Below are 26,712 nucleotides of genomic sequence, written 5' to 3' on the forward strand. Positions count from 1 at the left end.
TCCCTCTGGAAGTGCAAAGATAGGAGGGTTCCAATTCCAGCAAGTTTCACAAGATTTCCACATAAGAAAGGCAAAAAAACACCCTAATCCTTGCTGCTCTGGGGGGAAAGGAAGTTTAGAAGCACACATAAATCCTCTACTATGATATTCCTTCAGAGAAATAAAACTATGCAAGAGGTTCATGTAAAACCAAAACATAATGTAATAGGCATAGACTGAGGAGACCTTGTAGGTTACATCAAAGATCCTGCAGGCTTCTTCATAGACAATATATATTGTGGTAAACCCATAAAATCTGTGGTATCAGGATCTCAGTTTTAGCCACAAGGTCGTAACTAGCAGGATTTGAAAATCACCAATTTGAAAGCTCAAAGCCCACACCAACTTTCACATGCTTCTCAGCAATCTTTTTTTACCCCGTCTGTACTGGTTATGACTATATTAAATTTAAAAATATCTCAGTTTTTTGTTTTAATGGTCCCTATAAAAACGACATCAAAGAGAAGCCTCTGTTGCCATACTGCTTCAAGACAACAGCTGTAGATAATTCATGCTACTGAACATCTGCCACAGCTCAATGAGCATCTGCCTTTGGGGGTCCACTGTTAGCAAGGACAAGAGCCTCTCACCACACTGGTGTTACTGGAGTTCTTGAGGTGGTTGTGCAGAAGCTTGGTAGCACCGTCCTGGAATGTTTTTGGCAAGGCACCAAGTAACATGGTAAACTCAGGAGTGTTCAATTCAAAGAGAGAAATCAGGACTATTTGTGCCGCCTGAAAGAAGAAGAAATAAAAATCCATCAGTTTTTATTCTTTAAAAAGATTATGATCCTTGTGGAAAACAATGTGTGTTTCATTCAAAAAGATTCCCATACTAGACAAATTTTTTTACATATTCCTTGTGATATGTCATAACGAATTGCTAACTGCTATAGGTAACTTTTTAAGTTCTTGGAGCATACAATATACTTTTGCACTTACATTATTAACTCCTCAGAAGTGAAGTGTACAACTATTCACAGGTAGTGAGAAATTTGTCCTGGTCAGCATGTATTTCAACTGAACAAGTTACCGTAGAAATTTACAGAAAAAAAAAATAAACCCAGAATATCAGATAAGTATTAATAATCTAGGACTGCAATTTGTCTTTCTCATACTTTGTTTTAAGCACAAATGGGACCAGCTCTCTTCCCACCCAACCTTTCCTCTTGCTCAGGATCTGAAAAGTTTGTTTCATCAGACAGACAACCCCTGCTTCTGTCTTCCCACCTCTGCTTGCAAGTCTCACCAGTGAGGCTGTTTCAGCAATAGAAGACTCCATTTCAAGTGGAAGATTTACCGAGATGGTGAGAACCACCTTTGTCTCGTCCACTGACAGACTAAACCCACCAGATTCCCTAAATTTAATAAGTGAAACCAGGGCACCACTGAAACAATTGAGAATTTTACCATTTCTTTCACTAGACAGGGTTTGCCCCAAATGCCTGGGAGAAAAGCTGCCAGAACAGGATCTCCACTAATTCCACTAGCAAACATACAGCTCTGCATATCCTGAACCAAGACAATGGAATCAAATGGGAATGGAAGCCGAATAAATCACAGAGTGCAGATCTGCAACAGTAATTAACGTCACATGTTCCTGACCAGACTTCCCCAGCAGCATACAACCCACGTGGATTGCACCAGTTCTAGTTTGGTTTTTTTTTCCCCCTGCCTTTGCTTTGAAAATGTACAAAAAATATAAAGTATTGATTAAATGAACAATAAAAAAATGAAGCAATGATGAAGGACCTCTGATGGTCTGCAGCACCACCTTCTCCAACGCAGGTGCAACCATCTACACATCAACCTCCAGAACACATATCTGGATACAAAGCAGTGGCTTAGGATCACAAAGTAAGAAGCAAAGCTATGCAAGCTCTTATTTTGAAAGAGCATACGTATAGGCTTAGGAAGACAAACCACACGTTTGACCCTTTCAGGAACTTTCTAAAACTTCTAAAAATGAAAAAGAACTTTAAAGAGGGTAAAAATATAACTCACTGCTGTGGCAGTTACTGCATATACATTGTTCTCAGCAATTCAAAGGCGTTTTTAGTAAGTAAAGTGCTTGTAAAGTTGCAATAATTAAGTGTATCTGTATTTCCCTGTGAAGTGGAATCCTTTAGCAGATGATCAAATTGGGTACAGAAAAATCCTTTCATAGTGGAGGGGAATCAAAGTACCTCATTGTTTCAGTGTGCAAATTGCAATTCAAGCTATACCATGCTATCAACCTCAAATTACAGTAACACAGCTTTGTATAAAAAAAAAAAAACCAAACATTTTCCATCCGTTAAAGTTTGGTAAGTAACATCCTTTTCGTATGTCCAACAAAGAAACTGCAGCACACAACCATCAACGAGCTTCCAGAGACTGCAGCAAACAACAGGTCTTCAGATTCTTCATTCCAGATGGATCATGCTGCTTCCTGCCAAAACTCTCACTGACTTGAACAGAAACACAGTACGTCATTATTCACTTCACACTAAAGATCTAAGGATGAAAGAAGTCGGGAGATAATTTTCCCCATGGCTTTTTTAACTCCATACTCTACCCTCCTCTGACCTGAAGTTTTGGGCAACTCTGCCATGAAGCCTGCCTGGTATCCAACAAGGATGTGTAATTCTGTCCATTTTGATCCAAGAACTTTTAAGTTTTCACCAGCATAGTACTTTCTGTAATAAAAATATTACTGCAAACAAGAGATCTCAGAACAACAATCAGCACGTTGAGCTGAATGCAAAGTGATAAATCATGCCAAAGTTCATTCCCCTTTGTGAATGGCATGCATATCCCGGATGGTTAGGAAGTGGACATGCAGATCTTCTGTGTCACAACAAGCAGATCTCATATTCATTGAAATAAAAAAAAACCCAAAACAAACAAACAACACAAACACTAAATACCACACACCAGGAAAACTGATCAAGAAGGTTCCCAGTTTGAGAGATTGCTCAGAGATTAGAACATCTGAAGGCATCAACTGGTAAGTCAGAAGTTTACACAGGAATAGTGAGGTGGGAAAGTATTTCAGATACCTTTGTCCCACGTACCTCCCATTGATAGGTTAGAAATAAGGTCATCCTTGGAGACCTCCTAAGCAAATAGAGCAAAACAGGCACAAGGGCACATACATTCTATAATGTGACGTTCTGGAGGTACCTTTCTTGTGTGCCAGAGAGGTCTAAGATGCATCTCACAGAACTGAGCAAAACCTCCACCAAAGCTTCTCCAAGGACTTTGTGATCCCATAGCTTCACTTTGAAGCAGAGTTATCCAGTCGGTACAGTTTAATACTAACACACAAACACCGATAGCACACTTGTCGTGCTACTGGAATATCTGAGGGAAGTTTTGGCTCCTAAAAGTCAATTTTGCTCTACTTTTTCGTTTCTGCTTTAATGAAAACAGGACTGTGCCTGCCCTCCCTCTTTGCACAAAATACAGCTTGTTTTTAGGAGTGTCTGCCAGTATCCTGTGTACACGGTGCTCTTCAGCAGCTTTGCTGGTGCCTGCAAATAGGACACTGGGCTTTGAATAGAGCATTGAACAGTTGCTAACAATCTTATGTCGCCTGAAAGAAAGCAGACCTATAGTCTATGCTTTCTGAAATAAAGTCAAGCACTACTATAGCCTACCAGCAGTGCTCCAGTAAAGCCCTCAAAAGCAACACTGGAGCTACGTGGGTTAACCTCAGCTGTGTTCTTTTTAAAAATCCACAGCCATCCAACTGCTCTTCTAGATTTATTTCAGGCAGAAGCCATTATTAGGAAGTTCAGCCATGATTTCCTACTTAAGATTTAACAAAGGCTTTGGTCCCTGCTGCCATAAAAATCAAGAACACTGTCACCCACTGACCTCAAAAGCTAGAAGGTCCATGCTAGCTTGAAATCACATTTAGCACATGCTCCAAGTCTCACCCTTGTAATACTTCCCACTTCTAACACAGTTAATTTTACTTCAGTAATGAAGAGCATCAGGAGCAGCGTTCCTACACCTGTCTACCAGTTAGATCAGGACACACTTGATAATCCTCTAAGTTTCATTTATCTAGCATATGTTTATCTAGTCAAAGGACATCTTTTACAGGTAAAGTTTTTTAAAAGTCATAAATTTGTTGATTTTCAGCTTGTGACAAACCAGGGCATTTTCATAATCTCAGAATCACTGGTCCTTTCTGAAAATCTTGGCCCTTGTTTCATTAGATTACTCATGGAGAAGGTAAATTTAAAACAAGCAATAAAAAAAAAACCTATTTCCCATGCAATACTCGTGCTTGATGGAATGTAGTTTGAAGAGAGAGTAATATCTGAATTTTCCTTTGCTTTCGTGTTCCTGTACCATTAGCATGGAACACTAATCCATCTCCGTTCAGTGACATGTAACGTAGACCCTACCAATTATCTAATCTTAATGAAGCAGTTCTCTGCTGGCTTGAGCTGGAGAAACTCATGACTTCAGAGAGGGGTCTGGCTCCACGTCAGGTTCTTGAACCATTTGCAAAGGATCGCTTATGTAACTTCGTTATTTTCCTATAACAATGCAGCAAGGGATCAGGTTCCACAAACCGGTAGCAGCTCCCAAAGCTTCACACTTTGGTCAGTGCAACTCACGCTGCCCGACGGTGTCAGCTGCTAAAGAGACACAGCTGCTTATGTTCTTTCTTTTCATCTAGACAGTGGGCATTGGCCAGATTTATTAAAATCAGTAACCTCTGCAACTTGGTTAAATTATACAACAGTCTCTTTGAAATGGTATGGGCTTACTAAGCAAAAAGATCAAGGCTAATTGGAAAAAAATCTATTTCTTTTAGACAAGATACATGGTCAGTGGCCTAAGTTTAATACACATGCCTTACGGTTGCTGCTGCCCCTGGTCCAATAGACCACAACTAGCAGCTTGTTGCCTAAGCTACATGAAAGCAGTTTTCAAGTTACTCAAACTTCTGTTGGAGATGGGCTCACAACACACCTTCAGCCCCATAAAAGGGTAAGACCTAATATCCAGATTTTTAATAAGGGACTACAACACGAGAGTTTACAGAAAAGCACACCAAAGCCAAAAATCACTTGACAGACACACACACTTTTTTCAGGCTCCCAGTCAAGGTCTCTTTACACAGCTAGACAGTTGAGTTGAGACTGCAAAACATGATTAGTGTGATTAGTGCACACAGCTTTTGGTCTACCTGTTTACATTTCTCTTCCAAGTTTCCTTCACCGGGCCCTGAGGAAGCTGTAGTTGTCCTAGCTGGCAAATCCTCACCCACCCAACTATGCATGGTCTGGGTTCAACAAACAGGAAAGTTGATATTATTTAGAGAAAAGATAGATGTCAACTAAAATAATCTAAACAGTACACATGCTATCTTTTTGCAGAAGAGTTTTAATCAGTTGCTTGCTTAATTTCAAGTAATAATAACGCATTAATATTTGATTTAACCAGAAGAGCATTCCTTTCAGCAGAGGGCAGCACTGGCTCAAAATCTGAAGTTCAGCCACAACTCTCAAGCTTAGGGATCCTCCCTTGGTGCTCCTACACGACTTTGCTTTGGCAGCCTCCTGATGGTCTGCATAACCACTTGAAAAACTCTGCTGAGGTGTAGAGGTTTGTCACTGCTGCACTGAAAGGGTACCAGGGCTTGCATCAGGCCATCCAGGTGCAGGGGAATAGGTGCTTGCCTCTGCTCGCACCCACCCTTGCAGACATCCCTCTCTAAGTTGAGATGAAGGAGGAGTTAAGAATTTGCAAACTCATAATACCAGTATGGGCACCAGACTGATCTCCCTTTTGACAAGTACAATCATACTCTGTATGCATCATTCATTTTGCCATCCAGACTAAGGCAAATGTGGTTTTAATAATTTAAGACACACTGGAACAGAGAAGCACACTCTCTCTCATGTCACTTGGAACCATACTAAGCTGCAGATTGAGTATCGACCCACTAGAGATCAGGAGGCAGCAACAACACGTTAGGCAGCTTATATTAGCACACATTGGCACAGGGCAACGCTTCGATTCTCCAATGAGCGTAGCTTATGTTAACTGAGTTAATTTACATCTACTGAGAGTGTTCACAGGCTCTAAACAACTGTTATTTAAGTATACTTTCCAGCAGACGATTAAGTGTTAGCTGGCACTAAGCTAACGAATTATCTACCAAACCTCCTGCTTGTTTTCTTTTCAGGTCTAGAATCAGATGAGTATGGACAGCCACATTACTGATATGGTAATATGAAGCACGATGGCTTCATCAATTTGTACACAATCCAAGCACATTAGCTTGAGCTCAAGTTTTTAAACACACCACTTCCCCAAAAGACTTCTGAGAATATGCTGTTTGCAGCCACGTCCTGAAAAGGAAGAATTTGTTTAGCAGATTTACATATAGAATTCACATACAGATTAAATCCATATTGCTACTGCGTTTTAGACAGCACACAATCCATAATGAAAGGATTTTACAAGTCACTAATGGTTGTATTACACACGTCAAACATCTCAAACAAGTGCCAGCAAAAATCATGTAGCACCGAATTATCACAATCAGATTACTGCTGTACAATGGCTTACAACTCTGTGTGGATTATTCTTTTGCATCCTGGGCACTCCAAAGACTATAGAAAAATGTTTGGTATTTCAAGAGAGCCAGATGATACCTTAGAAGTCAATGAATGCTACTGTAAGAAACTTTACTCCTTACAAAATGGCAAATGTTGCAAAAACAGATTTCAGGACTAGGAAGGTAGGTTACATTTCATTAACAACTGAGATACTCTTACTGTAAGACTAGCATGAACAGGTCTGAATTCCGAGAGGCAGATAACCACATGCAAGCTAAGAAATTTAAAAACAGGCTACCAAGTAAGATTGCTTGCAATAAAAAATAGCCTCTTTATTCTGCACGGAGTTTCAAAATGCTAGAATAAGTATGGAAGACTTACCCACAGTGCAGAGAACATGGCCTATGGCCTATTTATTGGACAGCTCTACAATGCATTATGTAAATATCACCTCTAGTCCTGATTTTCAAAATAGATACATCACCTATACCTATGTAGTTGTGTGTATATTTCCATAAAGGGCATGAAGAAACTTAATCATTGACATAATGTAAGTGAGAGTATATAAATTCTATGAAGAAATTTCTTCTAATCTCGTTTTATCATGTACTAGCTCTTACTTGTTTTAAGCAAACCAAGAAAATGTGCTTACATCGCAAACTGCTTTCAACTCAGGATGCTAGGAAGGCTGTATAAAAAGAGATTCATTTGAAGGAAACCTACCTCAGCACCATGCTTCCAACAAGCACATGATGATTTTCTAGCCACTAATGTTGGGAAAAGCCATTTTCCTTACACTGCATATACTAAAAACATTTAGGCTTTCATAGCTCTCTAGCATCAAATTCAAAACAAACAAAAAATTATGGCTACTATTTTGGAAACACAGCTAGGACACAGAGATCCTTTCTGTTCAAATAGCATTAAATCAAGTAAACACTCAAGTGCACCATGTCCCATTTTTGATGTGTTACGCTATTTTTCCTAATACTGATTACACTCAACTGCCTGAAAGGAGTTCCTCTGTGCATTTAGGCTAAGTTTGACTTGCTTAGGAATATCCCTTGGCTAAAAGGCTGACCTCAGTGGTATGGATACAATCCTATTTTAGATTCCATAAGGAGTTCTAAGGCCTGGTTCTCTTGTTACTTGTCTCTTCATAGAGTTCATGGGGTTCACAAATCTGACGTAGAAACATAGCAAGAGTGCTAGAGAAACCTTCCATACAGAAAGGTAAGGGTCTGTGACTGGGGAATATTAAAACAATCTGCCATTCAAAAGCATTTCTGCAAACACACTCTTTGCTGCTGCTGCTGTAACAGGCCATGACCAACAGTGTTTACCACCCAACACCAGTAAAGATGGACAATGCCATTTCAGCTCACTACAAGTTTTTGGAGCACTTCTACAGTGAAGCTTCTGTCCCAGAGTTGCTGAAATCGGCCTGGTGCTAGATGGAACATTACAGCTCCAGGACAGGGTCTAGAAGTCTCATGGCATCATGTTGCAAGGAGCCCGATTTAATTTCCTTGGCAGTGTTTGCTTTCCTGTGGGACCTCCAACAGGCATCATGGCAGTATTTAACCCATACTTACTCTGGGCCTTATTTACAGATATGATTTCCTTATCAAAGTTACAACATCAATATTTCTTGAGAAATGACATCTAGGACTACTAGTTAATATAGTAAATAAATATTTACTGACTGTGAAGAGCTAATTTGTTGACCTGTAGACTTCTCTCTGTATTCTGCCTCATCTTCTGGTATCATTCAGAAACAGTTTCTCAGTTTATCAGTTTTAGGAAAAGAAATCTAATTCCCAACTTGTTTTCTTTGGACACCTCTGCACTTCACCTGCACACCAGTGGTGACAATCCAAGGAAGACCCTACCCCTAGGTGGTCTGAGGGAGACTTCCTCTTCATGTAAACCACAAAAACACAAGCACTCTCTTGGGCTTCTTGATTCACTGCAGTGGTTGTAGTTTCTTAACAAGTCCTATCCACTATCTGTATTTGAGGGCAGCTTGCCAAACTCAGTAACAAGTGGGACAGTTGAAAGTTTTCCCACTTACCCAGGTGGAAGGCAGAACGTGATGTACACGTGACATGAGGTTGCCCATAACATGTAAAAATACATTCAGGCCTGTAAAATAAAACTACTGTAGGAATGTTTCGTCAACAGAGAAGCCAGGTAAAAATCTGGCACGAAGGCAAAAATGTCTTATTCCCTGAGTCCCAATGACGATAAAGCAAAACAGATCTTGTTCTTTATCATTAAGACCAGAGCTTGGCTGATTAACACGATGGTAGGCAGTATCACTGGCCCTTCTCAGAAGGCCTTGTTCCCCTTCAGCCTGTACAAGATCCTCCTAAAAGGCAAGATCCTGTGTGCCCTCACAGACAACTCCACCCCCTGAAATGCTGAGCACTCATGTTTAATAAAAGTTTCCATTCACCTGAGCCTTGGACATGAGCCTTCTTTAGGCTTTGGTTGGAGCCAAATCATAAGCCACATTTTAATTTCCATTCGCAAAGTGATGGCTTTTTTCCAAGATCAAAGTATTTTCCCATGCAGAGCCCAAACTTGTCATCCAAATTCAATAAACACTTTGCCTATGTCAGGATTGCACAATAACTTTGCTGGTAATGTGAGTGATAACATGGTGAAGTTACTAACTTAATGTCCTCAGACCTGTCATCGTGGAATTGCATTGCCATTTTGTATTACTTTTCTGTGTAATTAACTGGCTTTTGTGCAATGATTTCATTAATTCTTAAACATTTTCTAGAGGAAAATCAGAACTAACACCCAGTTACAGAGAAGAATTAATCCAAGGCAGAGGAAGGTCAAGTGCATCACACAAGGTTAGACACTAGGATAATCAAAACCAGAGCTCAGTCATCTGAAATCCTGATGTGTACCCTGCTCATCAATACATTCTGCTTTGGGGTAAAAGCAGCGAGCCTGCTGCACGTGTGGAAATCATCAACAAGTGCTCTCCTGTGCTCACATCGGTTCCATGGCTCCACACAATGCTGCATGACCTGTTCCTACCTAAAGGCTTTTGTTCAACATGGAGCACAAATGCCTTTCACCTTTCTTCTAGCACTGCTTGCAGGAAGTAAATCCTAACCTGAACGCATGGTAAACACCCAGAATTATTAGCAATCTTTAAAACAAGACAAATATTTACCTGTAGCACGCTGTGGATCACCTTATTTTAAACATAAAACTTGACAATAATTTTGACCGTACATAGTTCACGGCTATCAGCAAATTAAATGGTTTCTGCCCTGAGATGGAATCACGACGTTTTGTCAATGACACTTTGTAATATCAACTCTATGTTCCTTAAAGTACATCATGTTTTTCTTGTGATAACAGAGTTTATGTTTAGCTACAGATATCAGTCCCCATGAGAACATAAACTGCTTTATACACAACAGCATTTCCTTTGACTAAGGATTCTTTTCTGATTTCAGTAGCTATAAAACACAGTCTGTAGTTCAAGGGAAGTGTCAGACAAGTGAAGTGTGCTCAGTCATCATAAGAATATAAAAAGTTACTAATAAAAGGATAACACCACTATTTACTGAAAACATAGTCCTTTTCTTGAACAGCTCCCTTGGTTGCTACCATAGGATCAGATCTACATGACTAATTAACACGTGTACACCAGCCACATCAGCCACATGCTTTCCTCCACTGGCAGAGGTCATTTAAATACTTCACTACCAGCATAAGCAACCTTGTTTCACCTGCCTCTGCTCTAAGGTAAAATCCAGGCAGAACAGCATGGCCATCACACACACACAAACGCTCCTTGCATTAAGGTAGCATTCAGTAACTCAAATCTGGGCAAGAATCACACTGGCTGCAGGACTGCACTTCTTAGGGGAAAAAGTCCCTGTCCCTGCGAGTAGCTGAGCGCTGGCATCACCAGCCAAGACTCCTCAGTACCAAAACCACTAGCCAGCTTACAGGAGCTGAACCAATTGCAACTGGTGGTCTCAAACCCAGATTCTATTGAAAAAATACCTTATTTTACACCTTTTACAGGCCTCTTGTATTATTCTGATTATTTGAAGACAGAGTTGGTTCTTCTCCCTCTTCTCCATAACCTCAACTGCTCTACCCATTTTTAGGTTGTGACAATGCTTACTAGGCATGGTCTGCTCTACTCTTAGAAAACTTCAGATCTTGAAAGACACTGTAGTATGATCCACGAGGGCAGAATCTTCTAATCTTTAAATTAATCATCTTGATATAAAAGAAATACTTTTTCCCCAAGTTCTAGTCTCCAAGAAAGGAGGACACTTTCTTTCTTAATTGTGTTCTTGAGAATAGTTCACGTGACTGGGCTGGTGGCCTCAATAATCCAGTTCATTACTGCATAACGGCTTTATTAATCTTAACTAGAGTCCTGACAGAGCTAAAAAGCCCAACGATTGCTTATAAATCCTTTGCTGTAGTGTTTCCTCTAAAGCACGTGGTTTGTACTATGTTCCTAATAAAACCATAGAGCAGCAACAATATACTGAAATAAAGATCACCTGGGCACTCATTTTCAGTGGCCTACATTAGCTTAACAGTGTAATAATTTATCTGAAACCTAGAGGCATCAAAGGCAAATCCAAGTCACATGCAGGTTTAATAAGAATTTAGATTCAGTAATCTTTCATCGGCCCCCAAGGCACTTGCCCAGGTACTGCTCAAGTGGAGTTTGCTGGACGTTTTTCCCAGAGCTCTGCAAATCTTGGAAACAGATAGAAGGATGGAGACCACACTGTGAACATCTGCTCCCCACAGCTTCACAGTCAACAGCCAATTTTTTAAGTTACTGCAGATACTCATCATTCAATTTTGCATGCAGCAATGATGACCCCTAATGGTGGAATATTTCTTCTGCTGAGCAACATGGAAAGATTTTGCCTTTCAACATATATTTCTACTTAAACTAATTACAGCTCCCTCTCAGACCACCAGAAGAATAAACTGCTTGAGATTTACTTCAACTGTAACAGAGAAGCATCTTCCTTGCCTGTTTAATTCTTTCTGGCTTTGTACATGGAAATCTCAAAATGAAAATGCACATTCCAGATCTAAGTTCAGGATTTATCAAGTCACCCTTTTTTTTCTGAGGCAGACTGTTACAGAATCAAATGTAAGTCCCATTGGTGTAAACAATCCTTGCAGAAAGTCTTCAGAAAAAAAGAGGATGAGATGTTTTTCTCTAGACCTCCAGTCAGTTGTACACCAGAAAGCAAACAGCATGCACCTAAAAAGTTGCCTTGAAGCTATCAGATAATGCTACAGCACCTTTGATACCCAGTGACCTTTTCATCAGAATCAAATAATCACTAATAAAAATATAATTTTATTTCCAAAGTTATAAAATAATGTCATTCTAGTATTAATTCAGCATTTTAAGTGCATATTGAACATAAACATCTCATACAATTTTTACATTCTGAATTGCTTAAATCTAGGGTTTTTTTTAATTCAAGTACATCTCAAGGCCTTTAACTCCTGCTGAAATCTATTTCTACATCTGGGCTGGGAAAAGAAAGTAATTTTAAATTGTGTTACAGATACCAGGTACAGAAGTCTCACTTTTCTCTTGGGAGAGATGAGTATCACCATCTGCCCATTTTAGCTTGCCTGACACTTGCATCTACAGCAAGATAAAGAACAAGGTAACTGTATTACTCAGGCCTGACCTAAATGTGTCATTTTTTTCCAGGTTGAGATAAACACACAGCTCTTAAAAGAGTTGAGAGTCCCTGGCAGCTTACTGATTTGTTTACTTTCTTTTAACAATAAAGTTGTGCTAGATTTCATTTGAGACTAACAAAGCACAAAGCCTTCACCTAAATAAATAAAAACTTACAGATATTTCCAGACTGCGCAAGAAAGAGCACATTTTCAAACTATGATCTCTTTTTGCACGGTAATAGTAGCTAAAAATCACACAACTAAGTACCTACTAGAAAAAAAAAAAATATAAACTTCACGAACCTATCTTTACTGAACTGGCAATTTGTTTTTGACAGAAAGGTATGTAAAATGATTTTTTATAATTAGAAGGTAGCCACTGAATTTTCCATTACCTTTATGACTGGTTTTTGTCAGTTTTCTACCTTGAGTTCTTTTGGAAGAACAATAATTACTGCAAATACTTCATCATTTTGGCTTACCTTTCTCACATCTGAGCTCTTTGGTTCTGTTGTCCAAGTTATAATTCTAGATACAGCAAGTCTAGTCTCGCTGGAGTTCACAAAGTCTGTTGGATCCATCTGTCTTGCCAAGGATTCAATATATTTCAGGATAGCAACTTTCACCTGAAAATCAAAAAAAGGATTTCTTATCTCATAAGCTGGCGAAGATGGATTCATCCCATGAAACAGATGCCACTACAGATTGACAAAACCTATGTCACATTTAGGAGATCACCGTGACATGGCTCTACAGCATGTTTCAAAAATCAAGAGTAACTTTTACCCACGACAGATTTCATGTATTAAGAGTCTGGAATGGTGTGTCAGAACTGACTTGAAACACATATGTCTGTTTGTGCATTTGCATAAGCAAATCAGTGCCCTACCACGCTGTTTCCACCAGCGGTTATTGTTCCAGATGCCAAAACAAAGCTTTTCATCTCAAACCAAATGCCTGATGCTGGAGCCTCAAAGGATCCAAAATTTGGGAGATTCAAGGAAGAATACTCGCATCACTTCACATCCCATAAATTCCTATCTTTGGAAGATAAATATGTACAGTTTCTGGAGTTAACAGTGCACCTACAGCCTTGAAAAAACAATCTCCTGAAAAACAGTCTGCAGAACGGTATACATTTGAGATGATTCAGTAACAGAAAGCTCTGATTTTATTCTTTTTTATTCCCCACTCCAAACCTTACTTGATATGCCCAATCTGTGCAACAAGCAAATGTGCCTAGGGTCCCAACTTCCCAGTTTTTCAGGCTGGGTCTGGTTCCTTCTATCCTTCACAGCCAGGGTTTCTTCCCAGGGTGAAGAGGAACTTGAATAAGTTCAGTGTGCCTAACGCTCAAATCTTACAGACTTGTGATGAGTCACAGGGTCCTAGTTTAAAGATATTTTGTTTTACTAAAAAGGAGAAAGAGAGAGTTAATCAAGATTGCCGGTAGAATTTGTATATCAAGTAGCTAGTTAGGACTAGTTACACTGTCATGAGTTCTATGCTTTACAGCATGCCCAAGATGGCAAGGAAAAACAACCATGTTGATGCTTTAGTGAAAAGACTTTTAATACTGACCTTCAGGTTCGGTGTTTGGGTCTGATCTACAATAAACCTCATCAAAATGTTAAATTGTTGATCGAATGGAAAAGAATCTCTGTCCAAAGAAAACAAAGGCAAAAATGTAACACAACATAATTTTTCAGGACTAAATTAGCACAATTCATTAAAGCTTACACAACAGATTTAAGCACCTATTGTGCTTTTCTTCTTAACTTCACCATCAAGAAGAGAGACTTCAAATCTGGGGATTAGCTGATTATTTATTTCATCCTACCAAAACATGCTGAATCAATACCTTTATACACTGTTCCTCTATCTGCTCTCTGTACATTCTTCCAGCTTTTGGCACATTTGTTCATTTCTCCTTCATTTCAGGCTGTGGTTTGTACTCTTATCTCTAGTAACAGACTGGTTTTCCTCAAGGTTCATAACTGGTTTTGATCTCCCTCCTCTTTTCTCCTATTCTATCTTATTTTCTCCTGGATTACTACTATTTCTTTCTTAATTACCTCATTTCCAAGACAAGCTCAACTTTATTGTAAGTGTCCTGCTCTGGCCATCCTTAGAAAAGGACAGACTACAGAACTGGTGTGCACATTGCAGCAGCATACAAGGCCTTACCCTGATGTGACCATCATTTGCTGTTTGAACACATAAAATATGCTCTGAACTTTGTGGCAAAGCACTGCAAATGTATAATCCAAACAAAAACTGACACTGAAATGTATGCACACCAAAAAAACCCGAATTAACAGAAATGATCAGTTACACATTTTAAATGTTAAACTTTCAAGTTTTCTATTTAGAAAAGAGACAGGCCTTTTTAATTCAATGCTTGAAATACTGCGATATAACTTTGTTCTCTTTTATTCTGGTATTCATCAATATTGAGCCCTCAAAACATACGGCACTACTAGGTTTCTAAAATGTTCACCAGGTGCCTTCTTCTAATCCTGCAAAACCTCGGTAACATTAGCCATCTGAGTACTGTACCTGGTGACATCCAGAGCTTTTTGAACTTTCGCCTGCACAGACCCCAGCAAATCTGCTCCCATTTTCTTCAGCAATTGGGTGAGGAGAACAAAAAGCCAATCCTGCAAGTCATCTTTATGAATGATGATGAAATCAACCAAGGTTTCCAGAAACATGCTGAAGACCTATAAACAAAACAAATGTCACAAAAAAGGAATACCGTGATTTAAATAAGAATAATCAAAGGGCGGGGGGTGGGGGGCAGTATCCACACTCTCAGTTTCAGGATGATTTTGTTATAGACAGTCTCACAAATGAATGACTTTAGTGACTACATTACTCTGAAAAAAAAATACGACAAGACACGTCTAAAATGTGTTGTATTAAAATACCACATGAAACAAATGAAGGAAGGGGGTAGAATACACTTACTCTCTGTTGTGAATTCCACGGCAAAGCAGGCCATGCAACGAAACAAACCACTCATTAGCACACATAGTGATCAAGGCTTGTTGTTCAGATGCAATTTGTCAACAGATAAAATATGCATTCATTGAAAGTTCACAATTTCGTAAAACATTCTCAGTGGAGTTACTTATAACATTCTATAGCTTAGATCAGATCCGTTCTCCCCATTCATAAAAGAAACATATTTATATGTAACAAGGTTTACATGTGTTTAACACCACAATTAATGAGTTTGCAGCAGTAATTCTATAAAAGTAGTGCAGATGACAGATCCCCACTGCCACATACTTGAGTCCAGTGTGCAATAAACCCTCACCTTACTCAGAAATTGGAGGTATCTTGCAAACAAATAGCTACACTTTCACCCTTTCCAAAACTTCTACTGAATCTTTGAGAGCCAGAGCATTAAGGCCTTACTGCCACGCTTAGAGAGGCCTGCAGGGACAGCTGGTCTTGACTATAATTACTGCCAAAAATGCACACTTTGAGCAAGACCTGTGACAGACAACTATGCTTGCCCAGGAGATTTCCACCTTTATTAAAACCGGTTTACAAAGTGGTCTGAGATACAAATATTTATACAACGTACTCTTTCTAAAACTGTATTTAACTCAACAGCAGATGTATCTCCCCAGACATTACTGCTTGCCCTGAACCAGCAAACCTCCTCAGGCATGAAACCATTTTTCCCTCTCCCTGCTCCTGCTTACCTGTTGACAGAAGACCACTGGGTCTGAACATGCCTGTGGGCCCAATTTCCCCATCCCCTAGCCTGCTTCTTTTTAAGAGATGTCTATAAATCCATTCCACAGTCTTTAGTTTCAAAGGTCAGCGTTATAAAGAGGGCAAAGTGGCTATATTATAGGCATTATTTATGAGATCCAGAACAAAACTTTGTTGAGACTCCATAGTGTTCCCAGTGATGCTGAACTGTGGCTCATTACCCTCTGTGGACCTTGCTTTAGTGCCTACCAACAATACAGCCCCCTAGAGAACTACAGATAAAACAGAACCCCTCACTCCAGGAGCTGACATTTAAAAGGCATTAGGCTGCTCCTTAAGAAGCACAGAGTAACCAGTTCTAGCAATGTAAGATAGACTCAGACATCCCTTCATTGTAAAACAGATAAAAATCAAAGAGATTTATAGATGCCAGTCTTCCCCGGCAGATGGCATGCGTAGAAATACAAAACATTCATCTTGGAATAGTGTCAAATGTGCACACATGGTAATACAAAAGAGCGAGCCAAGTCTTTGTGATCTTACCTTGCTGTGAGGGTCAGCAAACATGCGAGTAAATATTTCACATAGCCTTTTTAACTCGACTCGGCTAAAACACATAAATAAAACATAGTATTAATGCTAGAGCTCTAGTTGCATCAAAAAAACAAGTAAATATTAACAGATGAAAAATCTAAGCTTCTTTATTTAAATGTTACTTAAGTCACGTTTTGAAAACTGTATTGAAGCAAAGACTTAACTGCCATTTTAGTTTAGCTGCTGGGATCACCAGCCTTATATTAAGAAATCTAATAATTATTTTTAAAGAAAAATCAAAGCCAGACACTTGCATTTTCTGCAGCTTTTTTCTTCAATATTGTGGATGGCAGAAGACAACTTGAACTGCGCGTGTTTGGGAGGTATTTACTTTCTGCCTACATTAAGGTCACTGATTCAGTGAAACACAGGTCTTTTGTAGCCTAGGAATGGGTTTCTCAAGTCTCCTTTGTGTCAAGGAACTTAAATTTTCAAGGAAAAACAGAACTGCAATGTTGTTTGGTATATACTAATCATAAATACTTCCATCTAAATTCTAAGTAGCTTCAGCAAAATCAGTCTAGAATTGCTCATTATTAACAGACACTAGAACTGACTCTGAAGCCTGAGAGTAGACACATTAAGGACACAAAAGTATAGAACTAGAAGAGTAACAAGTAAATCCAAAGATAATTAAATCAAGGCATAATCTAAGTATAAGTTCCTGTTCGTAGGAGATTATTAGATGCTCAATAATGCTCCTTTTACGACAGAGGGGGAAAGAATGATGTATGAGTCCTTTTCATATTGAGTTTGAGTCAAATGCAGAACTGTTTGATGCCCAAGCTCTCGTTTGCCATGTACTGAAAACACAACATAAGTCTTAGTTTTCCTGCAACACAAACTGTCAAAGAACTTAGAAGCTTGTATACTGTGCAAACAAAACCAGAGCAAGATAGGTAACATTTCCTGCATACTGAGGGTGCAATTAGATATTTTTCACAATTACTATGAAACCAGAGCAACTAGTGAGATGCACATGGATTGCTCAGAGAACAGCCATTCAGGTCTCGATTACAGGTACTCCCTTTCCAGAAAGATGTTAATTCTGCAACCCACTAATGTATCTCCCTCCATCTCAAAATAAGCTTCAAAGAAGAGGCCAGAACATGCTACTAGTCTGCAATGGGTTTATGTTAGCTTGTTTACAAGTAACACGGACATTTTTTTCAAATAAACCTACGCATGAAAGGCTGATCAAATATTGAAAAGGCACAAAAACAAGGGTCTTAGGAGTTTGAAGTAGAGGAAAAAGTCTTCGTAGCGATGCCACAGCAAGCTGTCAGCCTCATTCAGGATGAGACTGCAGTCTCAAAATGACTACTCTACAAGGCTTTCCTGACTTCATGCAGATTGCAGCTCTCTGAATGAACTCCCATTTACTACTCTCATGAATTTTCTTTCTGGATAAAGGTTACATGAAGAGCGCAGGTATAAGTGTCTCACTTCCTAAAAGCTCATGGACCCGAGGTAACAACCCAAGTACTATATCGAAACAAGCAGTGGAAGAATATTTCCTTAAGGGACTTGTTGGCCTTGTTTGATTTAGAAGACCTGTGAGGAGCCCATGGAGAACTAGGCCACACGGTGCTGTACAAGACAAAAAGGATAGGTAACACCACACCACTTTGCATGCACTTCTTTCTGGATATGTAAATGCCACTTAATATAGGATCTGTCATCTTTCAGCTCAGAGTATGAAGAAAAACCCAGCCACATCACTGCCTTCTACTAAACTCATCATAGCACAACAGAAGATATCAGGTTTAATTAGAAGACAGACAGACTTGCCCCTTGGACTAACCACCCTGATAATGTTCTGCAAGATGCCGTGGGAACAAATCAGATGATAAAAATCTAATCATCACAGCAGGCACCAGATCAACTCTGAACCAAGGAAGCAGACTAAAAGGAAATATAATCTGGAGAGCTAAAACCAGTATCAAATTAAAAATAGAACTCTGCAGGGGTGTAGTTTTGGGGACAGGTTTATAAACTATTCAGGATCAAAGCTAAACAAACGTGCTAGCTTGAGGGAGCAGTGACAGGAATACAGTTCAAAAGCTGTAACCTGCAGAACTGAAAACAATAGCTGAATTCTATTCACATTTCTGCTAAGAGCTACTGATCTGAATAAATAGCTCATCAACCAACCTTCTCAGTATTTCTTCCCTTAAATTTTCCCCAAAAGCACTCAAAATCTTGGTTATGATCCTTACACACCTTTGTGCCAAAAATCAAAATCTCAAGCAACCTTTTTGTGCAAGTGTATGAGGTGCCAGAGTCTTTCCAGACAATTAATTTGAATTAAAAAAAGACAGTATATATGTGGGAAGTATCTTTTATGACTTGTAAATAGACCACATCAAAAAGCACCTCTGATCTAGAAACTCTAGCTACCCATGTATTAAAAATTGTAGCACTTCCCTTTTAAGGATTACACCACATCACAGTGAAGTGCTAGAAAATTCTTACAGTTGCAAGAAAAAAAATCTTTCCAGGCCCATTCTCAGTACATTTTCATTCAGCTTGCTAACACCAAATATTTTCAGCGAGTGTCAATGCCTTTTAAAATGGAAACAATTGCGCAAATCCAAGTTGATGCACTATGAACCACACAACAACTTATAACCTTGGTCATAATTTAAGTATATACTATTCATAAAGAGAAAATAAAAACATTGCAGCTATTTGTGAATGTTATCTTCAAAGGATCCAAAAGATAAATAGCTTGTTTCCAAGAACTTTCACCGTAAACTACGGGTGAAAAGCCTATGGCCTGAGAGCCAGGTGAATTCAGTTAACATAACCTGTGGCCATATGAAGTTTCTACATGGCTATTGGGTAATTCTAAGATCTGTTTTAATGCAAGAAGAGTATGAAGGGTTTATGTGTCTTTCAACACAGGGAAAGAAGTCTGCCTTTCCTACCATAAGCAAAGTTTCAGAGTTGGTACACCTACTTTATTGCCTTCAGAAACTTCTCTCTATGTTCTAAATAACACCATTTACAGGAGACTCAACTTTCTGATACAAGATGTTTCAAGAGTTACAAATAATAAACTTTAATTATACCTAACACAGCCTTCATAAAGAGTCAAAGTATACTCAACATACCGAAAGGATCATCTGATGTCATCTTTGAAACACACACACCCCAAGACATTTTAGAATACATGTAGTGTTTGCTTCACCAACTAAGTTGCTGGGGAAAAAAAGTACTGGAGGTTCAAACAGACCAATTAAATAGGGTACCACCCTTGGAGGGCAATTACGTTACCATCACTGTGGGAAATCTCACTGTGCTGCAACAAGCACCTACCATTGGAAGCCTTCACGAGAAAGAGAAAAGCTAAACGAAGATAACATACTTACCTGTGTCCTGTGTATATTACTGCGACAAATTTAACACAAATTATACTGATGACTTAGCAGAAATTTTTCTAAAAGCAAAGCCCCACATTGCAGAGACAAAACCTTCACAGCTGTGAAAGCTACTATCAACATAAGGTAGGTAACCATTACTGACTTCTGACTACAGCTCTCTCATAAATGACTGACACTATAAAGTTATCAAGGTCACCTCAGTGTCCGCTGACTTTTCAGTAAGTTCTGAAGACCTATGAGCCCCTCTTTCCTTTCAGACCAGTTGGAGCTGGCACAGTGGTTCAGGACCTCAGCCACATCTTCAGTCTGCCGCAGGTAGTGTGGAATGCCCCCATTCCGGGAACCATAGGAGCGCTCCGAGCAAGCGCTTGATGCATCGCTGTTAGCATCATCATCGGAGTACATCCCATAGGGTTCATATCTTCTTCTCACAGGCTTTTTCTGGAAAAGAGGAAACTCAGACTTAGTAGATTATATATAGCTACATCAATGCCATAAGAAAAACATTCTATCTTTAATCTCTAAAAGGAAGACTAATGCTCTAGTTATAGTGACACAAGTGTTTTAAAAAGGTCACCAAACACCGCCCTGCTTACTTCTCACAGTAAGACAGTTCCCGTTGACTTCAATAAGAGTATTTGAGTGACTAAGGGGAGCAGGGCCTGCCTTCCCCAGCAAGAAAGCAAGATATTATACCAGCGGAATTAGCTGCTGGTAATGAAATCGTGTGTTGTTTTATTGTCAATAATGGTCAGTTCCATTGTTAGATTCTATGATGATACAATCTCTACTTCAAGAAAAGAAAAAGAAAAAAAGAAAGAAAGAGCTGAAGGAATCCGTGTTAGCATGCACAGTCACTTGGATATTGATAATTAAGTGACTCTAGAAATGCATTGGGACATAGGAGATGACAATTTCTCTGTTAGATTGCGCTAGGATTCTTCCAGAGGCTGCTAAGGGAGTTGAGTATTCAAACACCAGTAATTTCCTTAGCATGGCATTTGAGGACCCAGTTCCCTTAGGTACATCTTTGACAAACTTGATACTTACAGAAGGGATGTTATAACAATTATAGTAGCAGAAAAATGTTATACTACAAAACAAACTCTTAAATGAACCTTAACAGAACAGGACTGATAAGACAATGCATCAGAAAAAGATTTTTTCATGTTCTAAAGTGTCTGCTATAGAATTCCTTCCAACGTACAGTCCTGCAGTTCTTAGACTTGTGAAACCCACAGTTTTGTTTCCACTAGGACTGCAGGATTGAAGCGTAGAAATTAACTCAAGTGCAGTATCATGGGCGTTAGCAAAAGGGTGGGGAAAGTTGTAAAGTAGAAATAAAAAGTCAAGAAAGCACTAGTACCTTGCTCCTGGAGTCTCCTAACAGCTGTAGGCAGGAAAATATTGAAGGGTGGGAAAAAGCATAGAGAATTATGTCAGAAGCTTATGTAGGGATTGTTTTTGCAACAAAAATGTATAGCAAATGTGTCTTAGCAAATTAAAAAAAAAAATACAGTTTATGCAAATAAAAGTGGGTATAATAATGCCTGACTATCTCCTAACTGTTGCACTACTTGCATAGCCTACAACTTCCATCAGGGAGCTTGGAAGTGAGATTATCTGTTAATAATTTTTTTTCATGACAGACCTATATACAGCACCTCTTTGCTTACTTTTCAAAAACTCTGCTTCGGAAGATACCAGAGTTTTTGTTAGTGATTTATTTCCCCACCCATTATTAGTAGCATTTGCTTTTAGAGTCTTGGAAAAGAAATTCTGATGTTAGGGAGCCACTATCTACAGTACAGCACATTTAACCAAATTCCCTTTCAACTCACAGTTCTTACACTACACTTTTTTGAAGCTTAGCTTCTCTTAAGACCGCCTGGCTGGCACCCCCGGCTTAAAGGTCTTTTCCATCACCCTTTGAGGTTTTCTGACAGATCCAAGTACTGATTCCCAGTACAGACCCTGTGGATTTAGGCCAAGCCCAGCTCTCAAACAGAAGCAATGGATCCAATGGGAATTGTACAAAGATAGTAGAGGTCACAAAATGACCCACTGCACTTTGTTTAAACTGAGTGTTTGGCTGAAGCCATCTTTAGAAAAGTTCTTTCCATTTCCTACTACAGGGAAAAGCAGGCTGCTAGGTAAAAGCTGGCACCAGCTCTCTCAAAAGGAGCCTGAACAGAGTTTGTAAATTTTCTGTTGTGAGAATATAACCAGGACAAAGAGCAAACTGGGGTGGTGGGAAAGAAGGGGACAACAAGACTGCATTGCATCCCCTGAAGTCATACAAATTCAAATTGATCAACCAAGTCAGGAGTACCACCACCCAGTATCCGGCTAGACTTAAGGATTTACCTTTTAAGCATTCAACCCTTTAAGATTTTAATATTCCAGCATAATGTTATTTTGCTTAAAAGAGTGGAACATATAAAAGGGAACTCTTAAGTCTACCTGAAGATTAAGTCACACCCAAAGAGATCTTGATGATTAACAGTGAATTGAAACACTGTGACTCTCTCCTCCCTCAAGAAACCTGTATTCAGCAGCCACTGATGTTCAAGGAAACAGGCTGATTTCCTTTACATAGGCAAGCCATCATCTATGATTATTCCCTGAACTGCTCTGGTAGCAAATTTGAGGTGCTGAGAGCAGAAATTGGCTCACAAGTTGGTGTATTTGGTGAAGAAAATAATTCAGCCCACTAAATGCAACAGTGCCATCTATTATATACTGTCCTACCTTTATATTATTAACAAATACATTGGGCTTTTTTAAACAGAAAGGTAGATTTTGTTAAAAGTGACATTTCTGTAGGAGTGCTCTAATGATCATCTAGAAATGGAGGTGACAGGAACTGGGTAATAATCAAATGAAAACAGGAAAATGTTGGCCATTCTTATGGAAAGTAAACTAGGAAATGGGGAAAGGGCATTTATCACAAATTGTGCAGACATCTCCAGAAGAGAGATCCAGAATATCTGTTTCAAGATACATCAGGAAATCCTCTCCTCAGCTCAGGTTTAGAGCTGGAGAAGACCCAAGGTACACTGGTACACAGCTAATGCTGTGTAATACCTGCTCCTGCCTCTACACATCCTCTCTCCCCCAAATACTCAAGGTAAATCCAAAAGTTTATCTTTACACTTATCTTAGTACTTTCTGGGTTCTAGCGAAGAGATATAATAGTACAGTAAGATGACACTGCACAACAAAATTTTAAAAAATTACAATAAATTTTCTTCAGAATGCACTGAATGCTTCAAAGTACTAGCAGCAAACTAGACAAATACACTTCAATTTAACTGCAGGAGATGGTACCAATTATAGGCAAGTCATGTTATGAGCTGATCCAAGTACCTAGCAAGGTGCAAATAACACAGCACAGGAACTCGTAAAAGTCTCAGTTCTTGTTGAAACCTGACCAGGAATCAGCACTAACAGAGAGAACACTGTGTTTTTTGACAATCCTCATGCAGGTAATGGGATTGATAGAAATCCCTGACTCCGCAGGTACCAAGCACCCCCACAATGCCGCATTCATCCTCTGACAGCCAAGTGGAAGGCAAACAGCTGATTCAACGCATCCTGCAGTTGTAGCACGGAGCCACAGCAGTCTGTTTGGTAACAACTGTGGAGAACTAACATGGAATAAGAAAACAAATATTGCTGCAAATACACCCAAAGCCAGCAAAAGGCAACTAACTCTACAGCATCAGGCACTGCACAATCGGAACAAAGCTACTTAGAAAGAGGAGAACATACGTACAGGTAACTTTAAGCCATTTTCCGGTGTTGGAAGCATTTTGTATTTTTCCTCTTACCAGTGCATCGGCCACAGCAGCCTCCAGATCTGTGCTTGTGCTCAGGACTCGCATGGCATTCACAGAAGCAGGCATCCTGCCTGGCTGTCCGAGTCCAAACCGGTCTGCACAAAAGACAACATTGAAAGGGATTGTTAAATGAATTCACATTCACTTGGAATCCTAATCAGGTGCCTGAGCAGCTCTCCCCACGGGCTCTGGGAACTCACAGTGCTTTTCCATTAAACACTTCTATCCACAGCTCTGGAAACTTTGCCATTAGAACAAGTAATAAACTATTGTTTGTTGGGCCTCAGAGACACTTTTGGAACCTCAGGGCATTATTTTTTTTTAAATATTTTTATTCTTTTAAAGCTGGGAAGTAGGGTATCTATTTCACATTTCTTTTTCAATGAAAGTTATTTCAAAGTTGTAGTCTAATATGGTAGGCATGCCAGTCCCAAGTAGGCACTCTCAGAAATCAAGAGAAAGCTTCTCATTAATTTGAGAGAGACAAAATCATGCCCAGTGTCAGAACGTGTTAATAACTGAGCACTCATCCATCCTGCAGCTTTTTCTCAAGCAAGGATGCAAGATCGGCAGAACCAGAATAGCCTGTTTGTCTCAAGGCTTGATTAACCACTAGACTTTCCTCCCTACACCCTAGAGTATATAAATAAGATTTATTTGCTTGTGAAATTACTCCCAACTTTTGAGTGGTTGTTGTTCTTGAGAAGCCGTTTAAACATATACCAGACTGAAATACTATTTAAAAGCTCTATGATATCAAAACTGATATTTTTGATCAAACAATATAATTATCCCATCAAATTTGATAGCAAATCTCTTAGTGGCACCCAGAGTAACAGGACTGAGTCCAAAAAGCGATTTACACTCCTAATACTAATTAGATTACTTCACAGTTTGCCCAGTCTGCCAAAAAAGTTACTGAAATTAGTTTCTTTGGGCAAAAGCCAAATTCAGAAAGGCAGGCTAGCAGGGATATGACCCGAGTATGGTGGGACAGGCTCTGGCAGCACAGTCCTTCTAGATGCTGGTAGGTTAGATACCACATTACTGGGATCCTGGCTCTCATCTATAAGCAGAAAGAGATTGGTTTTGGCATTTAAAATTTTTCAAACTGGGAACATCTCTCCCGGGACACACCTGCACCCACACATGCCAATAAGAGTTTTGCCAGCAAATTCAGTGGTGCAGGAACCAAGCTGCATTAACCCAATTTATAGACCTTCAGCTGATTCTCATTAGAGGCAGTCATCAAGAAGCAAGACAGAGGGATCAAGTCACAGGGGCCTTTTATTAGAGCATCTATATTTAATTTAATGAAGGAAAAATACTGTTTATTGAAATGCATAACTGTATTGTGGACTTGCATAAAACTGAGGTCAAACGTGATATTCAGCAGCTTACTGAATTCTGGGGGGAAAACACTGCCCTTATCACAAAACTTCCCTGCTTTCTTCTTTAAAAACCTACTGCATTGAATATTTTAACATATTTTAACAAATTAGCTCACACTGACATCCATAATTTAAATTGGAGACTGAAGTTTGCCAGTCTACTCTCCTACTTCTTAAGCTTTAACGAGTGTATCAGGTTGTGCTGCTGGGGCGGAAATAGGAAAGATATTTTTAAATCTGAAATATTTTGAGAAAAATCCAAACAACTGAAGGCTAGTATTTATTTCAAACAGAAGTATTAGCTACCAAAATTTACTGTTTCTCAGAGGTACATATCCAGACAAGACATTTCTGATTTACAACAAAAACACATTTTCTACAAAACACATTATAAGGGAAAAAAATAAACTTCATAGAACTACTGCCAAAAAGTAATCAAATAATAAAGTTTCACAAAGAAATAAAAGTTGTATGTGTTATTACTATCCCCTTTTTTAATGCATTTGTGCTGAAGAATCATTTCATATATTTAGGTGAAATAGTCCTTCATCTCCAGAATGGAAAAGGTCTGTACACACTTAGCAGAAGCACAGTGAAGGTGATAATGCATTAGTCTGATTGAAATTAAAGTCACTCCCACAGAAATACACATTACAAAGATGTACAGAAGACAAGCATTTTCTTAAGTGTTAATGATATCTGGTACAGTACAAGGACAATAAATGTTAAGACAAGTTCTGGAATCAGTTCTATATTTAATCCCAACTCAGTAACATTACTCAACTGTTACCGAGATCAGAACTTGGCTTTAACTTCTGAAATAACATAGCATCAAAAACACCACTGTCATTTGTTTTCACGTTAATTTAGTATTACATTAGAAAAGGGAAGATAGTTTGGGTTTTTTTATAAAATGAATAACAGAATGACAAAGTAATTCAGTTGTAGATCAGCTTAAATACCCAGCATAAAGAAACAAAATGGAGCTTTTTTAACAAATTAAGTACATTGCGTCATGCTTGCTGTTATCTGTCTCCATGGCTATAAGGAATTTCCCAAAATACTTCTTTCAGTAATCTTTACATTCTTAACACCCAAGTCCCTTTGGGCTTCTCCTCAGGACACTGATGCCATACCTGAGTGCAGAACTTAGACTTGAGGAGAGACCTCAGCATATCTCTAACACGGGGCTGGGAGCATATCTGCCTCCAAGAATAACCAGTGCAAGCAAACCCAGTATTACTGGGCAAGAAATGAGCAAAGTGTGCTCTGGCCATATTCCCTTGTCTCCCTGCCTAGATCCATTATACTAGTTACAAACCTGGTGAAAACTCCCAACCATCATTTTTGGCCCACTTCTGACATTTTCAGGGAGATTTTTTGCCTTCTTTAGGTCACAAGTACCCATATACTACTTCAATATGCTTTGTACCAAACCACAGGAG

The 26,712-nt window shown here is 39.1% G+C and overlaps 1 protein-coding gene across 7 annotated transcripts in view; it reads right to left on the reverse strand.

Annotated features, from left to right (window-relative positions):
- Positions 1-26,712, reverse strand: part of CLASP1 (cytoplasmic linker associated protein 1) — a 160,727-nt gene that overhangs the window by 31,306 nt on the left and 102,709 nt on the right. For 2 of the 7 annotated variants that reach the window (XM_069861413.1, XM_069861412.1), the window contains 9 exons: positions 23,868-23,971; positions 21,401-21,424; positions 20,231-20,475; positions 16,598-16,661; positions 14,885-15,048; positions 13,907-13,985; positions 12,808-12,951; positions 5,230-5,325; positions 630-773 (listed from right to left, as the gene is read on the reverse strand). In XM_069861413.1, the coding sequence (XP_069717514.1) occupies positions 630-773; positions 5,230-5,325; positions 12,808-12,951; positions 13,907-13,985; positions 14,885-15,048; positions 16,598-16,661; positions 20,231-20,475; positions 21,401-21,424; positions 23,868-23,971 (1,064 nt within the window). The remainder of the gene's footprint in view (positions 1-629; positions 774-5,229; positions 5,326-12,807; positions 12,952-13,906; positions 13,986-14,884; positions 15,049-16,597; positions 16,662-20,230; positions 20,476-21,400; positions 21,425-23,867; positions 23,972-26,712) is intronic. The other 5 variants (XM_069861418.1, XM_069861416.1, XM_069861419.1 and 2 more) reach the window with 3 other exon arrangements.

This window comes from Phaenicophaeus curvirostris, chromosome 7 (genome assembly GCF_032191515.1).
Source record: "Phaenicophaeus curvirostris isolate KB17595 chromosome 7, BPBGC_Pcur_1.0, whole genome shotgun sequence".
In the NCBI taxonomy this organism is placed as follows: Eukaryota; Metazoa; Chordata; class Aves; order Cuculiformes; family Cuculidae; genus Phaenicophaeus; species Phaenicophaeus curvirostris.